Below are 20,858 nucleotides of genomic sequence, written 5' to 3' on the forward strand. Positions count from 1 at the left end.
AGGTAAGGAAAGAGACAGAAAACAGAGAGCAAACAAGATAAACATTAAAGTCAGGAAGAGCAAAAACAGAAGGCACAGCAGAGCTCAATAGCCAATCTATACTGTGATCAATAATCATCATCTGAGATTCTCCATTATTGATCCTCCTAATGAGGCACCTGCTCTGAGGTGAACTTTATTCCAAGAGCTGATTGGGGATCAGTTTACCTCCTTGAACTTCTAACTCTCAGCACAGGAGGAGGAAATACGATACCGACCCCGGATCAGTGCAGAGTCCGCCCAAGGACAGCCCCCACCCCAACACACAAACCACCATCCCTGAGCTCATTTGAGTAGATTGATAGGCCATCATTGCACATACACACACACTGCCTTGGCCTGTGGGTCAGCCCTTGCCAATACCTGCCAGTCAACCACAAACACACAAACGAATAAGCAATCTCTCAGTGTCACACGCACTTATCAGTCAATGCTTGGTTATAACTGCACACACAGGTAAACACACACATTCCCCACTTATTTCTTCTGTCCCTTGTGTGGCCTGAGGGTCAGTGCTGGGCTGCCGGTTCAGACCGTCACATACCCGCCGCTGTTGTACAACATGTTTGGAGCTCGGCCGCTGATTAAAGACCCTCAGTCATCAATCAATCTGCGCCTCTCCCAGCAGCCCTTTCATCTGCAGCCTGCTCTCATTAAGACCCACTCGCTGTGCTTTGACATTGAAGTGGATGAGGTGGAGGGTGGCGGGTTGTTGTATACACGAGAATGGCCTTGTTTGAATTGTGTTTGCATGCATTACGTTGAGGGCAAGTGATGGCAGCGTGGAGTGGTTGGAATGAAGCGGAGAGTGGGTTATTACAGAGGAGAGCCTGGGTAAATATGCATTCTGAATAATCTGAAAATATAGAATGGGTTTTTTCTTTTTTTTTTTTGTATGCATTAGTGGTGGGCAGTAAACCAGTAACAATATCATCACCTGGGAAATTTCTGCCATGGAATGGATTTTTGCAACACCATCACTGTGTTGCAGTGCTTATGTAAGGCATTCTGCTGCCAACACTGGTGTAGCAGAGTGATATGTGACAGACAACAGCTCTGTCTGAGCTGTCATCAACATGTTTCACTCTAGCTACGAGCAGCTGGGTTCCTAAGCTGAGATTTATAGGGTGGAGCCCCATGTTTGAATAAAATGTGTACTAAAGACATTAATGTTGCATCAAATACTGTAGCAAAGAAATTAGAGCTGCAACAATTAGTCGCTATAATCGTTTATGTCGACTATAAAAATTAGTCGACATGGAAATTCAAGTGTTGACGCATCCTATTCATGTTTTTGATATTGGTAAAATCAAATACTGGCTGGTGAAAATTCATCTATACTTGCAGTTCACCACTCAAAGAAGAGAGCCAGCCTCACACCAGAACATGTTGACATGCTCACGTTCCTGCACTGCAATTTAAAGAAATTATAATCTATTGTTCAGTCACTTGGGCTGGAAGTGGTTTTTTTACATTAAGCTTTATTTGTACTTTTGGACTTTGGATGGGCTATTTGCTTATTTATTTTCATGGACATACCAGTCACTTTAAAGAAAGGCATCCTTTAGTTATTTGTAACCTGCAAGGCAGGTGAACTGCTACTATTTAAATTGCTACTGTTTACATAAAATGGGGATCCAAAATAGCATGCCAAACCGTGAGTAATCGACTAATCAGGAAATTTATTGATAGATTAGTTGACATAAAAAAATAATCATTAGTTGCAGCCCTAAAAGAAATACTGGCAACCAAAAAAACATCTCTGAACTGTAGGTGCCATCAAAGACTTTGGGAATGAGGGCTACAAAGGGAAAGATTTTATTTTGTGATATTATATTTAGGCCTTTTCACACATGCCATGCCAAGCATCCTTCTCTTCTTTCATGCCTTTCTTTAATTAATCTCTTCCCTTCCTGCTCTTCTTCTACTAAACTGCCCCTCCCCCTCTTTCTTAACTTCCTCTTCTGTCTCCTTAGCTTCCGTTACACATCCTTCAGATCTCTCGTTGTCCCACTGCAGAGCGTGGATGACGCAGGCGAATCGTTCGCTGATTGATTGGATAATGTTCTTAGCTGGGTCAAGAGGGCGAGCATGGCAGGCTCACACCGGTGAGTGGGTGAGTAAGACTGCTGGCAAGGCACACGTATACACCCACGTGCTCATGTAAACACACAACGACACTGGGAGCCGGCGTATTAGGGTTACGTTGTCAATCACAGCAGGCTGAGAACAACTCGTCCTCCAGGAGACAGACGTCTCACTCACCTTACTGAAAAAGATCTCGTCACTGTTGGCAGAGTCTGTGTCCACCGTGTATATGTGATCCCTGCAGGCAGAGAAAAGAAGGAGATGGAGGGAGGCAGAGGGATTTAGGAGAGGAGGAAGAGGAGATGAGAAGATAAGAGGTCAGACAGCAGCAGACAGTCAAAAATTCAACAAACAATAAAACACATTTCTTCTATTTTTTCCCCCTGAAGGCAGCAAACAACGTCAGAAAATGGGGCTTTGTATAAACTTTGCTCAAACTTCAAAAAATGACAATAAACAAAAGGAGGCCAGAGCTATTTGCTCTGTCAGACAGAAACAGTCAACAAAGGTTTAGAGCGCTGCGGCGCAGGCCCGGAGACAAAGCGTCTTTGTCCCCCAGAAAGGTCTTCAGGGGGTGTAAGAGAGGAGGGGGAGGTTGAGACGGGAGGTGCCAAGTCACTCAGAGCTGTTCAGGTCAATTAAGCCTAGTGTTTGAGCCACAGGAAATCTATACTAACACTCATTACAGCTCAGACAAGTGGACTTGTGTGTGCTGGCCTGGAAATATACAGCCTTCTCCTGTGTTACACCGTCCAGCCATAAAGGCCACAGCAGGGCATATGAAAGACATAAAAACCACAAGGGTTAACTACATCTCAGACACAGCGAGCAGCTGGTGGAGCGAGTGTGTAGCTACACCTACTTACCATGGAGAATTAGGGTTCAGACATGAGGAGGGAGGGTTCAACAGAGGGGGGTTGAAGGTGTGAGCGGAGGAGACGCACAAAAAGGGGGATTTTCCTCATTTGAGGGGGGAACTAAAGGTGGCCGTGCCAAACGATGTAGCTGCTTTAATTTGTTGGAGATAAGCCGCTGAATGTGTTTTTAATCAAAGTGTATAACAGTGGCATCGTCAGACTCACGGCTTAATTACGTTCCAGCTCCCCAACCTGGGCTCAGACAGTCAGCCCGCCTTGCTCTCTCATTAACTAAATCTAATAAAGTCTTTGGAGGAACAGGCATCTTGAAATGAATCCACTTATATTGCTGTCCTGAGGGCCCACGCCATCTCCTGGAGGAGGAAACGCAGCTTACTGTACATTACCAGCCACGATGCTGAAATTGACTAACTAAACTCTGAGAGCAGCTGAAATTAAGAAAATGTCGCTGCTTCCTCCGAAGAAGACAAACACACTTCCGGTTAGGCCAAAGGCTCAAAATTCACTCGGTCAGTGAAACACTTGCTTTGTTTTCTGTCTTTATCCCATTTATGTCTTCAATACAAGAAAATGAATGCCTGTCAACATTTTAAAAATCTTACAACAGCTTTACAGTCTCCAAACTTAACTATATTAACGTCACTAAGCTTATAGTTATTTTTAATAAATTATGCAAATTTGCAAATCCATTCATGGATTAGATTCTTGTGTTGTAAAGTCCGTTCATCAGGGTGTGACCTATTGTCAGTAAGGTTGTGTATCGTGTTTGACTCTGGTGAAAACGCAGCTGCCTGGCTCTGTGCCAGAGCAAAGACAGAGGGTGGGAATAAAAATTAACAGTTTTCCATTAAGGAACTTTTGATGTGCTGAGTTTGGCATCCCATGTGGAAAAAGTGGTACCTCCAATCTCTGCTGGGTTTGTCCCATTAATGCCTGATTAAAAAAAAGTAATGTTATGCTGCTTTTTTGGGGGTCAAACCCATCCCTTATCGAGAATCTATGCCATAGGAAATGTTGGAGGAAATGTATCATCTCTGCCTAAAATCATTAAAATAGAAATGATCAAATTGTTGCTGATTGTCCAAAGTAGAAAGTCATCAGTATTCATTTCAGTCTTTGTCATAATAATAGATTTAAACTCTTATCATGTTAAGCCACAAAAGAAAAATGGAGGAGAAAGAAGTCAAGTTGAGGTCAGTGAGCAGCAACACTATGCCCTTCTCGAGTCAAATTCACATGCTTGATCACACGCCAGATGCTGACTGTCACTGTGCATTCTGCCATGACCAAAACTCCAGCTTTTTCAGGCTAAACTGTGCTGCAAAGTGTTTTCATTTAGCTCCTCTGGTAGCACTAACACCGCACTACTCAGGCTAATTGATCTGTATTGAATTTCAAGCGTTCCTAAAACAACCCCACAGTGTTTCAGTGTTTCTTTCACCTTGCTGTCAAGGTAACGGGCCACATCTCAAGGAATGGATGAATGGTTCAGTTTTAAAAGCTACCTCTTTAGAGAAAGAATACTTCATCATGAGAAATATTCAAACAAGGAATAAGAAGTGATGGGTGATGAGAAGGATGAATGATATTGGTGTAACGTTCTGCGGCTTGTTCATTTAACTCCATTTATATCTTCATATTAAAATTCAAACTTTATATTAAAAAGACAAAACTAACTCAAAAGCTATTAAATCAGAGGATTACTTTGCGGATTTAGTATAATCCCGCGGGTTATTTTACTGCTGGCAATTTTAAAACAGCTCATGAGAAATCTGTAATTGACTGCTCCAGAATATTCCACGGCACCCGATCTGACTTGTGCCTCTCTGGTCTGTGGGTGCTGACAGGATCCCCAAGGGGCCAAGCCAAGGCCTTCATACCGCGGGTATTTCAGTTCCAGCAGAGATTAGAGGGAGCCAAGCGATGAGGCGTCCCTCAAACATCCTGAGCAGAGATGGAGCAGGACAATGAAGCGGCTGTGTCTGTGTCAACACCAGCTCTCTAGACACACACATGTGGAAGGAGACGCACTTATGCACACACATATGCACCCTTTCCTCTCCGCACAGCTGCACCTGAACTCAGATTACAACAACTCACTTTGCTCTGCTGACTGAGTCACAGCTTTGTAACTTTACGGTCCAAAGAAATAGAATCAGCAGTCTTATGGGCAACACTGGTGGTATTGTGTGATGGAGACCATAAACTACAAATCAAATCTAGTTAACGTCATCGACTGTTTTCCACAAAAGTTTACAGCTTAATTCTGGCCCTCCAAGTACACCGTAGTTCAAAACTTCTAACAATCTATGAAAGTCACTGTGCAGAAAGTTGATGCTTGCTTTAAATTGATGATCCATCACAGCCAACATTTCATTTCCTTTAATTCCTGCCAACATTACAATGTAAACTCATTTTATTTGGCATCCTAAAAAGAATCTTAATGAAGCTTAATCTGCCATGAAGAGTTAAAGTCATTGTGGAGTAATCGAATCATTATTTCTCTAAATCGTCAGTAATAAATATAGTAAATTAAGTTCAATAAAATAACAAATGTTAAATGAGTGACAACATAAAAACATCAGGCATAACTTTCAAAAAGTTTGACTACTATATGATGAGACAAGTGAGACAAGGAGTTTTTCAAAGCTAAAAAATGGAGCGCTAAGAACATCATTAAGCAAAAACAAGAAAAAGAAAACACAAAATATATTAAAAAATAATGCTTAATGGACAATTTCATTACCTTTTAACATATAAATGCAAACCAAACCTATGCAAGGCCCAAGTCTTCTTTCTCCTCAGGTTGCATACATGTAAACTCTCGGTATTAGTAATACTGATTCTATAATCTAATACATGACCCTAAATGGTACCCATAACTCAACTGTGAAACTACATAGCAAAAAGAGCATCATGCAAAACGGGCCTATGACAACCCTTCCTGCTAGCTGTCACATCCATAACATCCACATTTAGAACTTCTCTGGGCTATCAAACTATCACGCCACAAAGCAAAACAAACTAATAAGCATTGCAGGGAAAAGTTCTGGGAAAGCAGAAATAAGAAGCCTGTTAAGGCTTAAGGTCAAAGGCCCTTTCTGAAAAGACATCACCTTTAGAGGAATCTTCAAGCTTTGGGCAGCTTTGTGGCATATCAGCATTTCATCTGTCTTAGCTTTTTTGGTTTGTTTTTTTTTAAGGTTAATTTGAGGCTTTGGCCATAACTTAAAGGGGACATATTGTGCAAAAATTACTTTTTCAGGTTTTTTAACAAAAATATGTGCCCCTGGCCGCCACAATCCCCTTAAGTACAAGACAGGCCCCCCCCCATGACCTCAAGTGGGGAGTTAGCACCGCCCCCAGGTTCGGTTAGCCCCTCCTCCTCTCCTGATCCTCCGCTTAGCTACCAGCTAAGATGTTGGATAGCTCAGTGGGTTACCATTCTAAATTATGGAGAGATTGATGGTTCAAATCCCAGTCAGGTCCTCAACTTTGGATAAAAGCATCTGTAACATTGAATGCCACAACCATTTCCTGAGAGGCGTGTGGTCAGGGGTGGAGTCAGACAGATAAATTACATTTAAAGCCACAGAAACAGCTCATTCTGAGCAGGGCTGAAACAGAGGGGCAAAAAATCTATACTAGAGTGTTTTATCAGCAACAAACTTTACAGGCATGTTTTGGGGACCTCTGAGACCAATATAAACTTGTCTTAAAGGGGTATAATATGTCCCCTTTAACATAGCAGAGGCAGACTGGTGATGTGGGAAGAGTAAGGCACTCACCAAACTGTCAGGATCGGGAGTTGAACCTGTGGTCGATGGGATGAGGACTGCAGCCTTGGGACATGCTGCACTAGCTCAACCAACTAAGCTTAACCAGCGCCCCACCTCTCTTTTTAAAATATTTGTGTTGTTATGTGTCTTTGAGCCTTGAAAGAGCCGAGATAAAATCCCCCTGACCCAGCAGCCTGAAGCAGGGGTCACGTTTCAAGACGGTTCTTGCTCACAGAGCACATTTCAGACTAAACAACTGGCCTGACTAAAGCTGCTGAGCTGTCCTGGTAGGGCAAAATACATGGCACAGATTAATGAGACAGCCTAGTTTCATCATGGAAAGGCCTGTTTCTGTTTGCCCTGAGCTGTTCAGTATGAATACAAAAATAGGTGTTCTATTGTTTGTTGTTCCCTGGAATAGAATCCATTTTCATTATGTATGCACATTTCCATTTCAAATTATTTATGAAAATGAAAATGTTGTATGTGTGTGCTTCAGCTGAAATTGTATACTCATGTACATGGACTAAGCTTGGAAATAACTCATGAGAGGAAGAACTAGATGAGCTGGGAATCTTTAATTTTAAACATCACTGACAGTAAGAGAGTAAAAGGACTTTTGGTTCTTTTTCTTCACTTTTTCTAGGTTAAATTGGAGACGAACAGCATACTTCATATCATTCAAACTGGGTCAAACATTATCTGGGATTGTCAGGAAGCTCATGTCTGTACAAACCATTCAAGCTAATTATTCCATACCTGGGATTAAGTTCAAGTCTGACACTGGGCTCACCTTTAACTAAAACTAGCTGATCCTTGACACCTTGACACTTCCTTTTCGGGTTATATTTTGGGATGTTGGTAAAGCTATCCCAAATCAGCCCTTAGCAGAACTTGTTTCCACCATCTTTGGACGCTCAGACAAAAAAAAACAGAGGATTACTTTGACACCGAAGGGGTGTCTATTTCTATGACTTTTAAGAGGATTTGTGGACATTAATTCAGATATAAAGCTATCCTCAGGGAGTGTCACACTGAATCTAAAAATATGTGTATGTGCATGTCTGTGGGTTCAGATTTGACTGAGTTATGACTCAGTCTTCTCTGAGGGCTTAAACTCTGAAAGTACCTTGCTGCCTCCATGAACTGTGGGCGACCTCAGTCGTGATGGTGCTAAAAGCCAGGTAATCTTTGTAATCTTGGTCAGAAAGTAGAGTTGTTGATAATATTGTGATCCAGTCACAGTTAGTTTGGTCAACTCTTTGATGAGGTTTAGGAGAAGGTCAGGTATGGGGTTAAATTAAGTACATCACTAAGTTAAGTTATACTAACTAGGATAAAATGTAGATGTTATGTAACTGAAAACCATGTCAGCTTCTAAGAATTTAATAACCTTTTGATTTCTACAAGATTTAAGCCCCGGTCTCCTGGGTGAAAGCCCTTTATTTGACCCAACAAACAGAATGATCTTGGTTTAACTATTTCACATGGCTGCTGTATCTATGGAAGAGGATAAGCGCCACTGAAAAAAATAATTTTAGACATACTTTCTTTATACTTGTGTGGAAAAAAGTCAGAATTCTGAGTTTAAAGTCAGAATTCTGAGATTAAAGTCAGAATTCTGAGATTAAAGTCAGAGTTCTGACTTCTCAAATCACCATTTTGGATTTTTAAGTCAACACAACTAATTTTTTTAACAACCTTCAACTGCTCAGTCTTACATTGAAAACCTGCGAGATACACTTTGACAGAGAAGGTGTTCTTCCATAGAGTTAAATACGACATTCTTGCTATGTTGAAATTAGTCTAGAGAGGTGGGACTACACTAACTGTGTCAGTAATTTCACTCTGAGAAAACTTGGCAGACTAAGGGATGATTGTCAGATAACTTAGGTATAATGACAAAAACACTAGGAATGAACTAAAAATGTGTTCTATCAACACAGATTGTTAGAGCCGAAATAGATATTTGGATTTCCAAGTTAACAAAACTTCATTTTTTTAACAACCTTTATCAGACATTATCAGAAAAATCTACTTGCATTGAATATGATTTCTAAACTTTAGAAAACAGTAATTTTTTTACCATATTTTAACAGATTTAACAGGTGTGGAGGCGATCAGTATCACAAATCACTCAGTCCTGCAGACCTCCTAGCGTTTAGCATCGTCTAGCCAGATAAGGGCTATAACTCATCACGCTATGAAATAATAACGCATACTTATGTAACATTACGACACATGAAGCAAATACTCAGAACTATTTCTTGGGTAAACTACTGGGCGGAGTGAGTCAGTGCAGTAGCCATGTCTGGAGTGTAGTTCCGGCTTTGCGTTTAGCTTTAAAACATCTCTGTCTCATAATGTTCCATGATTATTTCATAGTGTGATGAATGTACAGGTCACAACTTGTCCATGAGAGTGTTTTGGAGTTGTTGGATTGTGTATTTGATGAGTTTGATGAGGGAAAGCCAGAATACCAGCTGCTTACATTCAGTTGGCACAGCAGGTCCGAACTCGGCAGCGGCGATCTAAAAACAGCTTGCACCGACAACTGAAGGTAACCAACCTATTACTACGACTACAGGAATTATGGCGAATTTGCCAAAATGTTGAAGTATCCCTTTAAAAGGCCAAACTGGTGTCAGCCTCGATAATCAGTCATGTCTAAAATCAATCAACCCCTTATATTAAATTGCCAAGGAAAAAGCATCAAGAACTGTTGCAGAGTTTCATAGTTTAAAGCCTAGGATGTCCAACCAAGCTGCTGTATTTCAGAAATACATTTCCATATGTCACCTCCATCTCTTGTTTCTCACCCCAGTTTGAAACCATTTTTGGCTTCCATTCCATCCAAATCCGCATGAGTGACTTGTCTTTATGCTTCCACCTGAATCTATTTTGTTGCATCTCATTCTCTTTCCCATCATTTTCTCACTTACAACTGTCTACTATGAATCAAACATGCAGTAAGGATGGCACCATGCTGTGACACAAAAAAACTGTGTACATGCCATGCTGTTGATGATGAAATTTCAAGAAACTGAGAGATTTTTGGGAACAGCAAAATAGCAGAAGCCTTTGACAAGAAATCAGTGCAGACAATTGGAAGTCAAAGAGAAACACTTGGTGGGGGCTTCGCATTTCCCGAAATTCAGTGACAAAAATGTGTGAGTAGGATGGAAGGTATGCAAATATCCTCTTAGACACAAATGTGGAGGCATTGAAAAAAAGATGGCCACAGACTGAGAGAAAGAGCTGAATGATCCAGGCAGGACAGTGGACCAACTGAGCGCGGGCGCGGGTGTGAGATTGTGTGGAATAGAGTGACATAGAGGGTCTCGGTCAGACATGTAGTCATGCATGGCCATGAGAACATAGCGGCTTTGTACTGAAGAATGTCGTTTTCATAACAGCGCGTTTCTTCTGGGGGTGACGGCGGGCCAGCTCAGTCCATCTGCTGGGTCTTTGTCAAACTATCTTGCACTGGGCTTGTAAAAAAGAGAGGATCGTGATTAGCATGCACCCCGCACCTTTCTACAAACTAAATGCCTGCACGTCCGCCCTCATCTCCACCTCCCACCCTTTTTTACTCTCTCATCACCCTCTTCACCCATGTTCCTCTCTCTTCATAACTGGATCACGGGTGGTAGAGGAGGGTCTATTGTACATTGTTTTGGCTTTCCTTGGTTCAAATCCTCTTTACAAAGTGGATGGGAGGGAACCGAGGAAGCCAGCAGGCACCTTTGGGCTGTGAAGGGACTTGTTGGGGTCCTGAATGAGCTCAGGGCAGCGAGAGGCCCTCTGTGATGTGGTGGCATGAAATACAACAAGCCAGAGTTCACTCACCTCTAAAGCTCAGGCCTGGTTGTTCTTTTTGTGGGTTGAGTTTCTCTAAATTCTCTCCACATTTCCTGAGTCTATGTGTGTTTTTGTTTGTAGCTGGGTCAGTGAGGTTAGGGGAAAGCTTCGTGCCATTATTCAAACCTGTATAAAAACTACAAAAAAGAGAATTTCTTCACATGGATTTATTTAGATGTATTCAGTAGCCTTGGGATATTTTCCAGACCTTGTATTTTTATTGCCTTTGAGTAGGGATGCATGATCCAATCGTGGTATCAGATATCAGTCTATCCTGACTCAAATAGCTAGGTTGAATAGTGGCGACAATGGGACTGATCCTGATCTGTACACCTCAGTTCTCCACTATCCTGTGTTTATAGTAGGCGTGTGCGTCTTCTGTTCTCCAGTAGGCTTGTTCATAGTATGGAGGAAGACAGTGACAAAGGTCAAGCAGTTTAGATGTTCTTCACGCTTGTTGTGGCAACAGCTTCTACGACTACAAGCAACCTATACACAGTTCATGTTTCAAGGGTGGTTTGACCACAAGTTTAAACAAGCAGAGGCAGCAGATTAAACATAACAAAATGAAGTAGTTTACTCTGTCAGCTCAAACACAAACACAAGGAAAACTTCCAGGGATGGTTTGAAAGTGACAGAGTGCTTGGAATGACAGTAGAGTTTGTCTACATGTAAATACACCAGGTGTTCTTCATGGCCTCTACAGATCAATTATTAGCAGAGTCAATGGATGTAAAAGTAGTAAGGTTCACCCAATGACTATAGAAAATACTGGACAATACCTAAGTGACACTGGTTGTTTGGTTACTGAGGGGGGCTTCTGAGTCCATTCAGGGTTGCCGCCGTAATGAAAACAATGTCTTTAAGGTCATTTTCACACCTGATAGTCCCAGGGACTCGGCCCGGTCAAACGAACCAAACCCTTGGACTGTGGCACAAACAAAGAGCAGCGAAGAAGAGGAGGAGACGTAGAAGAAGATGAAACCAGAAATCCAACTCCTTCCGCTGGTCTTTTTTTCCCACTCTTGCTCAATTTATGCTGTCTTGGGATTTCTGCTTTTTTGGGGGGCATTATGAGCAGACAGTGAAGCAGCGAGCTGTCCAGCATGTCGTTGAATCGGTAACAATGAAAAAGGCAAGCCAACGTGTGAGGGAGAGACTACGACGTGTTGTTATGGCTACACAGATGCCGAGGGAGGCCCTAACATGTATTTGAGTGTATTAAATCACATACATAAATCCGTAAAGTATTTCGTTTTTTTGCAACCTTTGCCTTTGGTTCACAAGTTGGGCCGCTTTGCATAACTGAGACCCCCTGTTTTCAAGTGGACCAGAGTCTGCTTGTTTGGTCCGCACCAGAGTTCGTATGAGCCACTCCAAAAAAAAAAACAGACTATCCAGGAAAATGGACCAGAGCTTGTTTAAAGTGCATCAAACAGCTTTGGTGTGAAGCGCCCTAACTTTAGATCAACCCAGTAACAGGACAAAGAGGTGGAATTGAAGCAGGTCTCTTAAGCCTCCTGATAAACAACTTCATCATGCCAGCTTTAGCTTTATCAGCCATGCCCCTAGTAATCCATCAATCCATGCATTTTCTACTGGAGCCAATCCAAACTGTCACTAGGTGAGAGGTGGGGTACAACCTTCAATGGTCACCAGTCAATCACCGGGCTGACACAGAGATACAAACAAATAGCCACACTCACACTCACCGTCAATTTACAGTCACCACTAAACCTAAAAGCCTGTTCTGGGAGGAAGACAGAGTACCATCCTCCGAGGTCCGAAACCTGGGCATCATCATGTACTCCACCCTCTCCTTCCAGTCCCATATCAAATCTGTAACTAAAACTGCCTTTTTCCATCTAAAGAACATCTCCAGACTCAGATCATCACTCACAGACTGTGTCAGAGACATGCATACACTCCTTCACCAGCTCCCGTTTGGAATACTGTAATGGAGTCCTGTCTGGGGTACCTCACAAAGCCCTTAACTGGCTCCAATACGTCCAAAACCCTGCTGCCAGGGTTCTGACCTGCACTAGGCCCTGGCAGCACATCACCCCTACCCTCATCCACCTCCACTGGCTCCCAGTTACATTCCAAATCAAATACAAAATCTTCCTCCTCACTTACAAATCCATTCATGCCCCTGCCCCTCAGTACCTCTCTGACCTCCTTCATCCATATACCCCAACCCCGAGCCTCCAGTCCTCAGACGCTGGCCTTCTCACAGTTCAATACAATGTGTTCCCATAAAGACATGAACACTTCTGACCAAAACGGTTTCTTGTACCAGGATACAAACAGCACAATTAAAGTTAACTGTGACAGAAAAGGGCAAATTATGCTACATGTGTTGTGGTGCAGACTGTCCTAACAACACACTTTAAATGTCTACCTTTGGCAGATCAGATCAGTATCAGCAGGTACCCAAAGCCCAGGCATTGGATCTGTACTGGAGCTCACAAAGTTGGATCACTGCGTGACTACTTGTGAGCCTTGAAAGTAAGTGACTTTGTGCTTTTAGGCCAGAATAATGTGCTTCTTTTGCAAGTAAATAAAATATGTGTGCTCACACACTAACAGAAAATGTGTTTGAGCAAAACTGCATTGTAAGATATGATGAAAAGATGTAACACATGTTGTTTCTGATGACTGTTTCTGTCGAAATCAACCCTGAGCAGCTCATGCAGCTCTGCATGTACACTGCCCTGGTCAAAGCTAGCAAAGAGCATAAAACATCTTGAAACATAGCATTGAAGCTGCATAAAAGAGTTTAAAAAGGTACATGGATATATGAAATCAATGCAACAACCTTACAACATTGATTTAGAGAGAAAAAAGTCAGTGTTTGTATGGAGAACTTACTATAAAAACACAACCTCTACATTTACACTCTGGGTGCGCCTCCCTGACCGACTGGAGCAGCCGCAACAACCTGTAACTTTGGCTCCTGCTGTTACAGATGCTAAACACTAATTTAAGAGCATGAATTACTATTTCCAGACTGTGTGTATTTGTGTTGGATGATTACCCCAAAAACTTGCAGGAACAAAGCGTTTTACATATTTCCAGGCTTTGACTTTGAATGAAAACTTGTTCCAACTTTTAATTCAGGTGATTATGATTACTGGAGCTGAAAGTTTTGTTCCATGCTACGGACGTGGCTGGATGTCGCCGTTGCTGCGAGGAGAGGGAGAGGAGGCAACCGTGTAATCCCTGTCATTAGTGGGTTTTAACAGGATTTGGTGCTGCTACAATAATGGAGACTCTAGTGGCCTCCACTGCGAGACCCAAAGAGATCCGACGGGGAGGAAGAGCGGCCACAGAGGCTCGACTGTTCCAGAGGACTCAACCAAGGGAAGGTAATCGGGATTTGTGTGTGTGTGTGTGTTAGCATGCTTGTGTTTGCGTGCACTAATGCCAACCACCAAATTTGTGTTCTGTCACTCCGTCTCTCACCATCTCTCACCGTCTCTCTCTCTCTCTCTCTCTCTCTCTCTCTCTCACCCACACACAGACATTCTCCCTCTGGTTCCCATGCTTCCCGGCCTAAAAGAAGGGTGTAAACATAGTGTGGCTGGTGTTACCATGGTGAGGCCTGACTGAGGGTCAGGAATGGCGAATATGCCCTCCATGTAGAGAGACCTGGGGCATGCTATCAAGGCTGGCTATACAGTAACACACTCACACGACAACACAATTACTCTTGCACAACTATCTGTGGACTGTTTGTCTGATTGTTTGCATGTTTCACAGATATTGTCTGTGTTTTCAAAGGTGGCAAAAATCCAGAGCTGGTGGGCTCATGTTATAATATATTTTGTATTTTAGTGTCTTTGATGCTTAAAGCTCAGCTACACCAAAGGCTTTTTAATTTTCTATCTCTTAATAACAAAGTCTCAGAAAACCTGAGACTTTCTTTTAAATGGGCATTCGTGATCTTATATAGCACCCCAAGCACTTTGTAATTCACTAATAACAGCAAAGTCTTTGTCAGATCTTCACTTCAGTGATGTTTACATTTGGCCTATGCTCAAAAAAATCGATATGGCAATAAATATCATTGCACACCGTAATGATATACATATCGATACAGCTTTAAAAGAATCAATATGGTCATAAACGCTGTGACAGCAGTTTTCAAATATATATCCCTCAGGTTGACAAAAAGCCAGCAGATGGCAGTAATCAAAGAACTGAACGATGCAACCCTAATGCACGTCTCTCTTCTCATACCAAAACAAGTTGGTACTCAGACCAGGAACATGGATGGTATTTATCTACTGCCAGCAGGCTAAAAGCAAAGATGCTGGATTATTTCGATTTCTTCAAACAGCAGAAAGTCAGAAGTTAGACATGAATCATGCAAGGTGTAAGAATGTAAATACTAGTTTGATGCAAGTAAAGGAAAGTCATTCTTACAAATTCAGGAGTGTTTATAGTAAAGAGAAACCATTATGTTTTTTGAAGAGTATGAAAATTAACAGAAAGAGAGATAAAGAGGGCCATTTTAAAGTTTAAAAAAGGAACTATTACTGTATTTGAATTAATGAATAGCTAAGTAATAATAGACTATTTTAATTTACTTGGATCTCTGAGGATCTGAATCTAATTGTTTTAAAGTGAGAACTTACAATAAAGAACAGTTGCTGTGGTCAATTCAGTGTAGAACATGCTTATTACGTCATGTTTATTAACACAAATCATGTGTTTCGCGATACGTACTAGTAGCGGCCTCTGTATCGTTTTACAATATCATATCATGAGGCTGTGGGAAGCACCCTGCCCTAGTTGAAATACCAGTATACATAGCAGAGAATCCTACCTAAATGCTGCATACAAAATAAATCACTGTAAAAGTGTGGACAGCGTTAGGCATTTTTGATGTGTCTTAGCTAAAAATTTGGATAGTGAAAGGCAAGCGGGGCATGCCCAAAAGAAATTTAAAAGCCTGGTCTTACAAGAAAAATAACTACAGTTCTCTGTCCCTACATTCTTTATGATGGTCTTAAATATGTTTAAACATATTAGTGAGTTCTGGCTCTATTTGAAGGTGATTCAATGCCAACGTGCTTTCTGCAAAAGGCAGTTTTCCAAAATTTGTTAAAAACTCGAGTACAGAAAAGAGTAACCAAATAAAGGATTAGAAATAGTACCAAGATGAGCTGAAATAGAGAAGGTAAGCTGGAAGATTTCCTAGTATGTTTTATATAAATAAAGGAATACATGTGCTATTTCCTGGGTGCTCCAATGGCTTTGAATGCATTTATACATGAGTGATAGTCATGACTGTGTTTTATCCTCCTTTGTGAGGTATGAAAACCTCTTTGAAGGCCATTATCACAAAAGTGATTGGTTTCATAATGAACTTGTTTTTAAGATGAATAACTCAACATTTTTTTTCAAGTCATGTAGGGATGCTGAACTCTGCAGATGTATAATTTCTTTCAGAAAAATAACTATGAAGGTCGAAAATTAAAAGTAGTTCCAAGACAGACATAAGCCAATAAATAAACACACACTATATTGCCAAAAGTATTTGCTCACCTGCCTTGACTCGCGCATGAACTTGAGTCAAGGCAGTATGAACTCCTCCACTGACTTTATCTACTCATTTTCTCTCTCTTCACTATTATTGTCCACACACACTGCATGTCTCCGTCTCCTCCTGTTGTTTCTACGCCTGTGTGATCTTTTGTCAACATTCCTGTTTTTAAAGGTTGAAGAGTTTCTGTCGTAATCTGCATGTGGATGAGGTTTATTTATGAGCAGAAATAACGATCATAAATATCACCAACAGCGTCAGGCGCTACGAGAAACATGCATGCAAGGAATAAAAAGGCAAAGGGATCGTCCACCAGTTTATTGATCCCAGATGAATGAGTTTTAAAATGATAAAATGATTGTCAGATGACCCATGGATGGGCCGCTCAGTCATAGTCAGTACTGATCCTCTCAGATATTCGCAGCACTCCTGCCCACACACACCTGTGAGGGACCATGCATATCTCTGCCTGGTGTGGTGAGAAGATCAAGAGAGAGCCGGTGCAGACATTAGTCCAACTGTTGCTGATTTTAACCATGTTTCCCACCTGTTTGTCAGTTTGCAGCATGATATACAGGGATTGCAGGACTTTCCTGTATTACAAGTGTCAGAGGTGTTGTGAGAATTTAATAAACTGTGTGCAATTGCTACAATCTTGTGCCAAAATCCAGCGCTCGTTTAACTATCACAGACGTAAAACAAGCAGGGCACTGGTTCATACACAACTTTAGAGGATAAATCAATTGCATTGGAGAACTCTCTCTCATGATACTGAGTCAAAGCATCCCAGCAAACATTAGACCCCAGCTCCGACCCGGGGAGGAAGTGGGGGGGGGGGGTTCTCTGGTCAGTGAGCGTGTGTTTGCTCAGCTGGTTATGGAGTCAGAGGGAACGAGCAGAAAACCAGGACCCAGAAATTAAAAACATTCCTGTAAACAAGATAAATAAAATAAAAGGCTATTAAATTTGTTTTTAAAAAAGGGACCAGGTAGAGAAAGATGTCCTTGAATGACTTCTGTTGTGATCTGGCGCTATATAGAAAATACAATTAAATAAAACTGACTCAACATTAAAGGGGGTGGGGGGGGGGGGGGGGGTGCCGTTGTAGGGGCACACCCCTAATAGAATGGTAGGGGAAAGACTGGGGCTTAATATGTCGTCAGACCACCCTTTAAGCTACATCAGCTCTTTACTTTCCACAATGGGTAGGAGTGTGTTTATGGGAATTTTTGACCATTCTTCCAGAAGCACATTTGTGAGGTCACACACTGATGTTGGACAAGAAGGCCTGACTCTCAGTCTCCGCTCTAACTCATCCTAAAGGTGTTAAATCGGGTTGAGGTCAGGACTCCATGCAGGCCAGTCAAGTTCAACAACACCAAACTCTCTCATCATGTCTTTATGGACCTTGCTTTGTGCACTGGTGCACAGTCATGTTGGAACAGGAAGGGGCCATCCCCAAACTGTTCCCACAAAGTTGGGAGCATGGAATTGTCCAAAATCTCTTGGTATACTGAAGCATTCAGAGTTCCTTTCACTGGAACTAACAGGTCAAGCCCAACTCCTGAAGAACAACCCCACACCATAATCCCCCCTCCACCAAACTTTACACTTGGAACAGTGCAGTCAGACAAGTACCGTTCTCCTGGCAACCGCCAAACCCAGACTTGTCCATCAGATTGCCAGATGGAGAAGCATGATCTGTCACTCCAGAGAACGCGTCTCCACTGCTCTAGAGTCCAGTGGCGGTGTGCTTTACACCACTGCATCCGAAACTTTGCATTGCACTAGGTGATGTATGGCTTGGATGCAGCTGCTCGGCCATGGAAACCCATTCCATGAAGCTCTCGACGCACTGTTCTTGAGCTAATCTGAAGGCCACATGAAGTTTGGAGGTCTGTAGTGACTGAATGCAGAAAGTTGGCGACCTCTGTGCACTATGCGCCTCAGCTTCCACTGACCCCGCTCCATCATTTTACGTGGCCTACCACTTCATGGCTGAGTTGCTGTCGTTCCCAATCACTTCCACTTTGTTATAATACCACTGACAGCTGACTGTGGAATATTTAGGAGCGAGGAAATTTCATGACTGGGCTTGTTGCACTGGTAGCATCCTATCACAGTACCACGCTGGAATTCACTGAGCTCCTGCGAGTGACCCATTCTTTCACAAATGTAGAAACAGTCTGCATGCTTAGGTGCTTGATTTTATACAACTGTGGCCATGGAAGTGATTGGAGCACCTGATATCAATTATTTGGATGGGTGTTTTAATACTTTTGGCAATATAGTGTATATAACAGGGTTTCTACTGACATCTTCATGAATGACAGCAATAATATCAGAGCGAAGAACAAAAGCAATCCTGAGAGTGAAGCAGCGAGTCTGCAAACATCAGTCTGATTGCCACATGGCAGGTGGCCTTGATCAAAGCTATTGATTAAACATGCACAGATACATACAGAGGAGAGGAGTGGGACAACAAGGCTTTCAGCACACATACAAAATCAGACACACATCCTCCTTTACACACATAAAGAAAGTCATGCACACACAGATATTTTCCAGAGATCAGAATGATAAATCTCCCGTCCCGCTGCACTGTGATGAATTCCCTCTGAATGCTGAACATAGTGTTCCCTGACTATGAAGTATGAAGCTCTGGGATAGGAATCCTCCTGCGTCCATCTCTTGCTGCATCAACAACCGTTTATTGCTTTTAACTGAGCGTGATGCTGCTGCTAAACACCTGATACACACAAATACAACAGTCCTAAAAAACATAAATCACTGGGCTTATACATGAAAAACACTTTTATATTCATTATGTGTACTTTAACACATCATGTCTCTCTTTATTAGAAGATGATTTACAAAGGATAAAACAAAACTATTAAAAACCATCTAGCTTACATTGTCCAGGGGCAGATCTTATTACAGACACCTCTGATTGTTTCATGATCAACTAACTGAGTAAAAATTCTCACACTTTGTTTTTTTATCTTGATTTTTTCCAATCAGTACAAAAAAGCTGCCAATTGAAATTGGATGTTTTGTCAATTTTGTTAGAAGGCAATGTCACATTTGCAAGAAAACATTGGCAAAGTGTACTGGAAATGTAGCCAATGTACAGTATTTGTGCATTTTACACTTTGTTCAGGAGCTTGCCTGCAATTTTTGTTAAATAGCACAAGAAGTTGCACAATATCAAGTGCAGGATTTTTGCCACCTTGGTAACAGGTACTGATATTGTTTTATTTTTACTGGGACCATTTTTATAGCTTTCAAGTGACGTCCTGCACTTTTGGATCCGCTGTCATAGCAAGTGAACAGCGGACTATGAGGTGCATAAAACTTGTCAGGTCTGGTCGGGAGAAAAGGGAAAACATCTTTTTGGCAAAATAAGCTTAAGTGTGGCTTTTTGCTCTTGTTTTAATAAAGAAATGTGGCACAGTTCTAAATAAACAGCTGCTTTTCTTCAGCTATTTATTTAAGCTAATAGCTTTGGCGGTAGCAGCCTCACACCGGCTTACAGTGCAACCACACCCACCTGTAATGATCCCATGTCAAGGCAGGTTGAGAAAAGAGCAAAAACATCTTTTCTGTCATGTAAAGATTTCAATGTGGGCCTGTGCTCTGGATTTAATAAAAAAACCTGGCTCAGTTCTGATAAAACTGCCATTATACTATAGCTTCATCCTATCTAATCGCTACACCATTGTATATGACAGATACTGAAACTCATTTATCCCTTCAGCTATCAGGCTGCTAAATGCTGGGAGGTGAACAGAATCTGATTAGTGTGTTTTGCTTGTTAATGCATCCTTGACATTGTACTAATTGTACCTATTGTATTTATTGCTGATCCTGTGGATCTGTTGGCACTGACATGTGAATGTGGTTGCTAATTTGCGGTAGTGAATGTTTTGGATTTGTTTGTTTTTGTTCTCTGATTGTTTAGATCATTTCAATAAGGCAGGGTAAACTGTAAACTGAATTGCCCTTCGGGGATTAATAAAGTCGTCTGAATCTGAATCTGAATCTGATGACACACAGTGCAACAGTACCCAACAATCCCAAACTCATGCCGAAGCAGGTCGGCAGAAGAGTGAAAACATCTTTTCCATCATGAAATGATTTTAATGTTGTTCTTTGTGTTTTAATTAATAAAAAAATGTGGTCGAGTTCTGCTTAAACTGCTGCACCACAATAGCTACATTCGAGCAAACTGCTACACAATATGAAGACATGGTTAACGGCCTCCAGTAAAACTGAAAATTGAAACAATTTCTTTTGTGTACAAATACCTCTGTATGCCAATATGACAACAAGACTGTATTTTTATGGCTGAATATTTGTAATGCATCTGCAAATTAGGAGCAGATTTCTAAGGAAGAGTGAGAGAAATCTGCATTTTACTCTGTCTATTCCCTGTCTTATTAAAACTGAAGGAACATGAGCCTTTTAACAGCTTTCATATAAAAAAGCAGCAGTCTGGCATCTTATCAGGCTGTACTGTTCCTCTGGATAATGCATGTGAATTAAACTGACTCAAGAAATATGATCCAGGATATTAATGTAGTGAAAGAAACATGTTGTGAATCCATAATCAGCTTTAAATATGTATGGGTCTAAAGAGATGATGAAATTTAACACATATTG

At 41.6% G+C, this 20,858-nt stretch overlaps 1 protein-coding gene across 2 annotated transcripts in view; it reads right to left on the reverse strand.

Annotated features, from left to right (window-relative positions):
* The window catches only part of sema6a (sema domain, transmembrane domain (TM), and cytoplasmic domain, (semaphorin) 6A), a 177,015-nt gene that overhangs the window by 79,405 nt on the left and 76,752 nt on the right, over positions 1–20,858 (reverse strand). For both annotated transcript variants that reach the window (XM_041786846.1, XM_041786845.1), the window contains exon 4: positions 2,305–2,365. In XM_041786846.1, the coding sequence (XP_041642780.1) occupies positions 2,305–2,365 (61 nt within the window). The remainder of the gene's footprint in view (positions 1–2,304; positions 2,366–20,858) is intronic.

This window comes from Cheilinus undulatus, linkage group 5 (genome assembly GCF_018320785.1).
Source record: "Cheilinus undulatus linkage group 5, ASM1832078v1, whole genome shotgun sequence".
Lineage (NCBI taxonomy): Eukaryota > Metazoa > Chordata > Actinopteri > Labriformes > Labridae > Cheilinus > Cheilinus undulatus.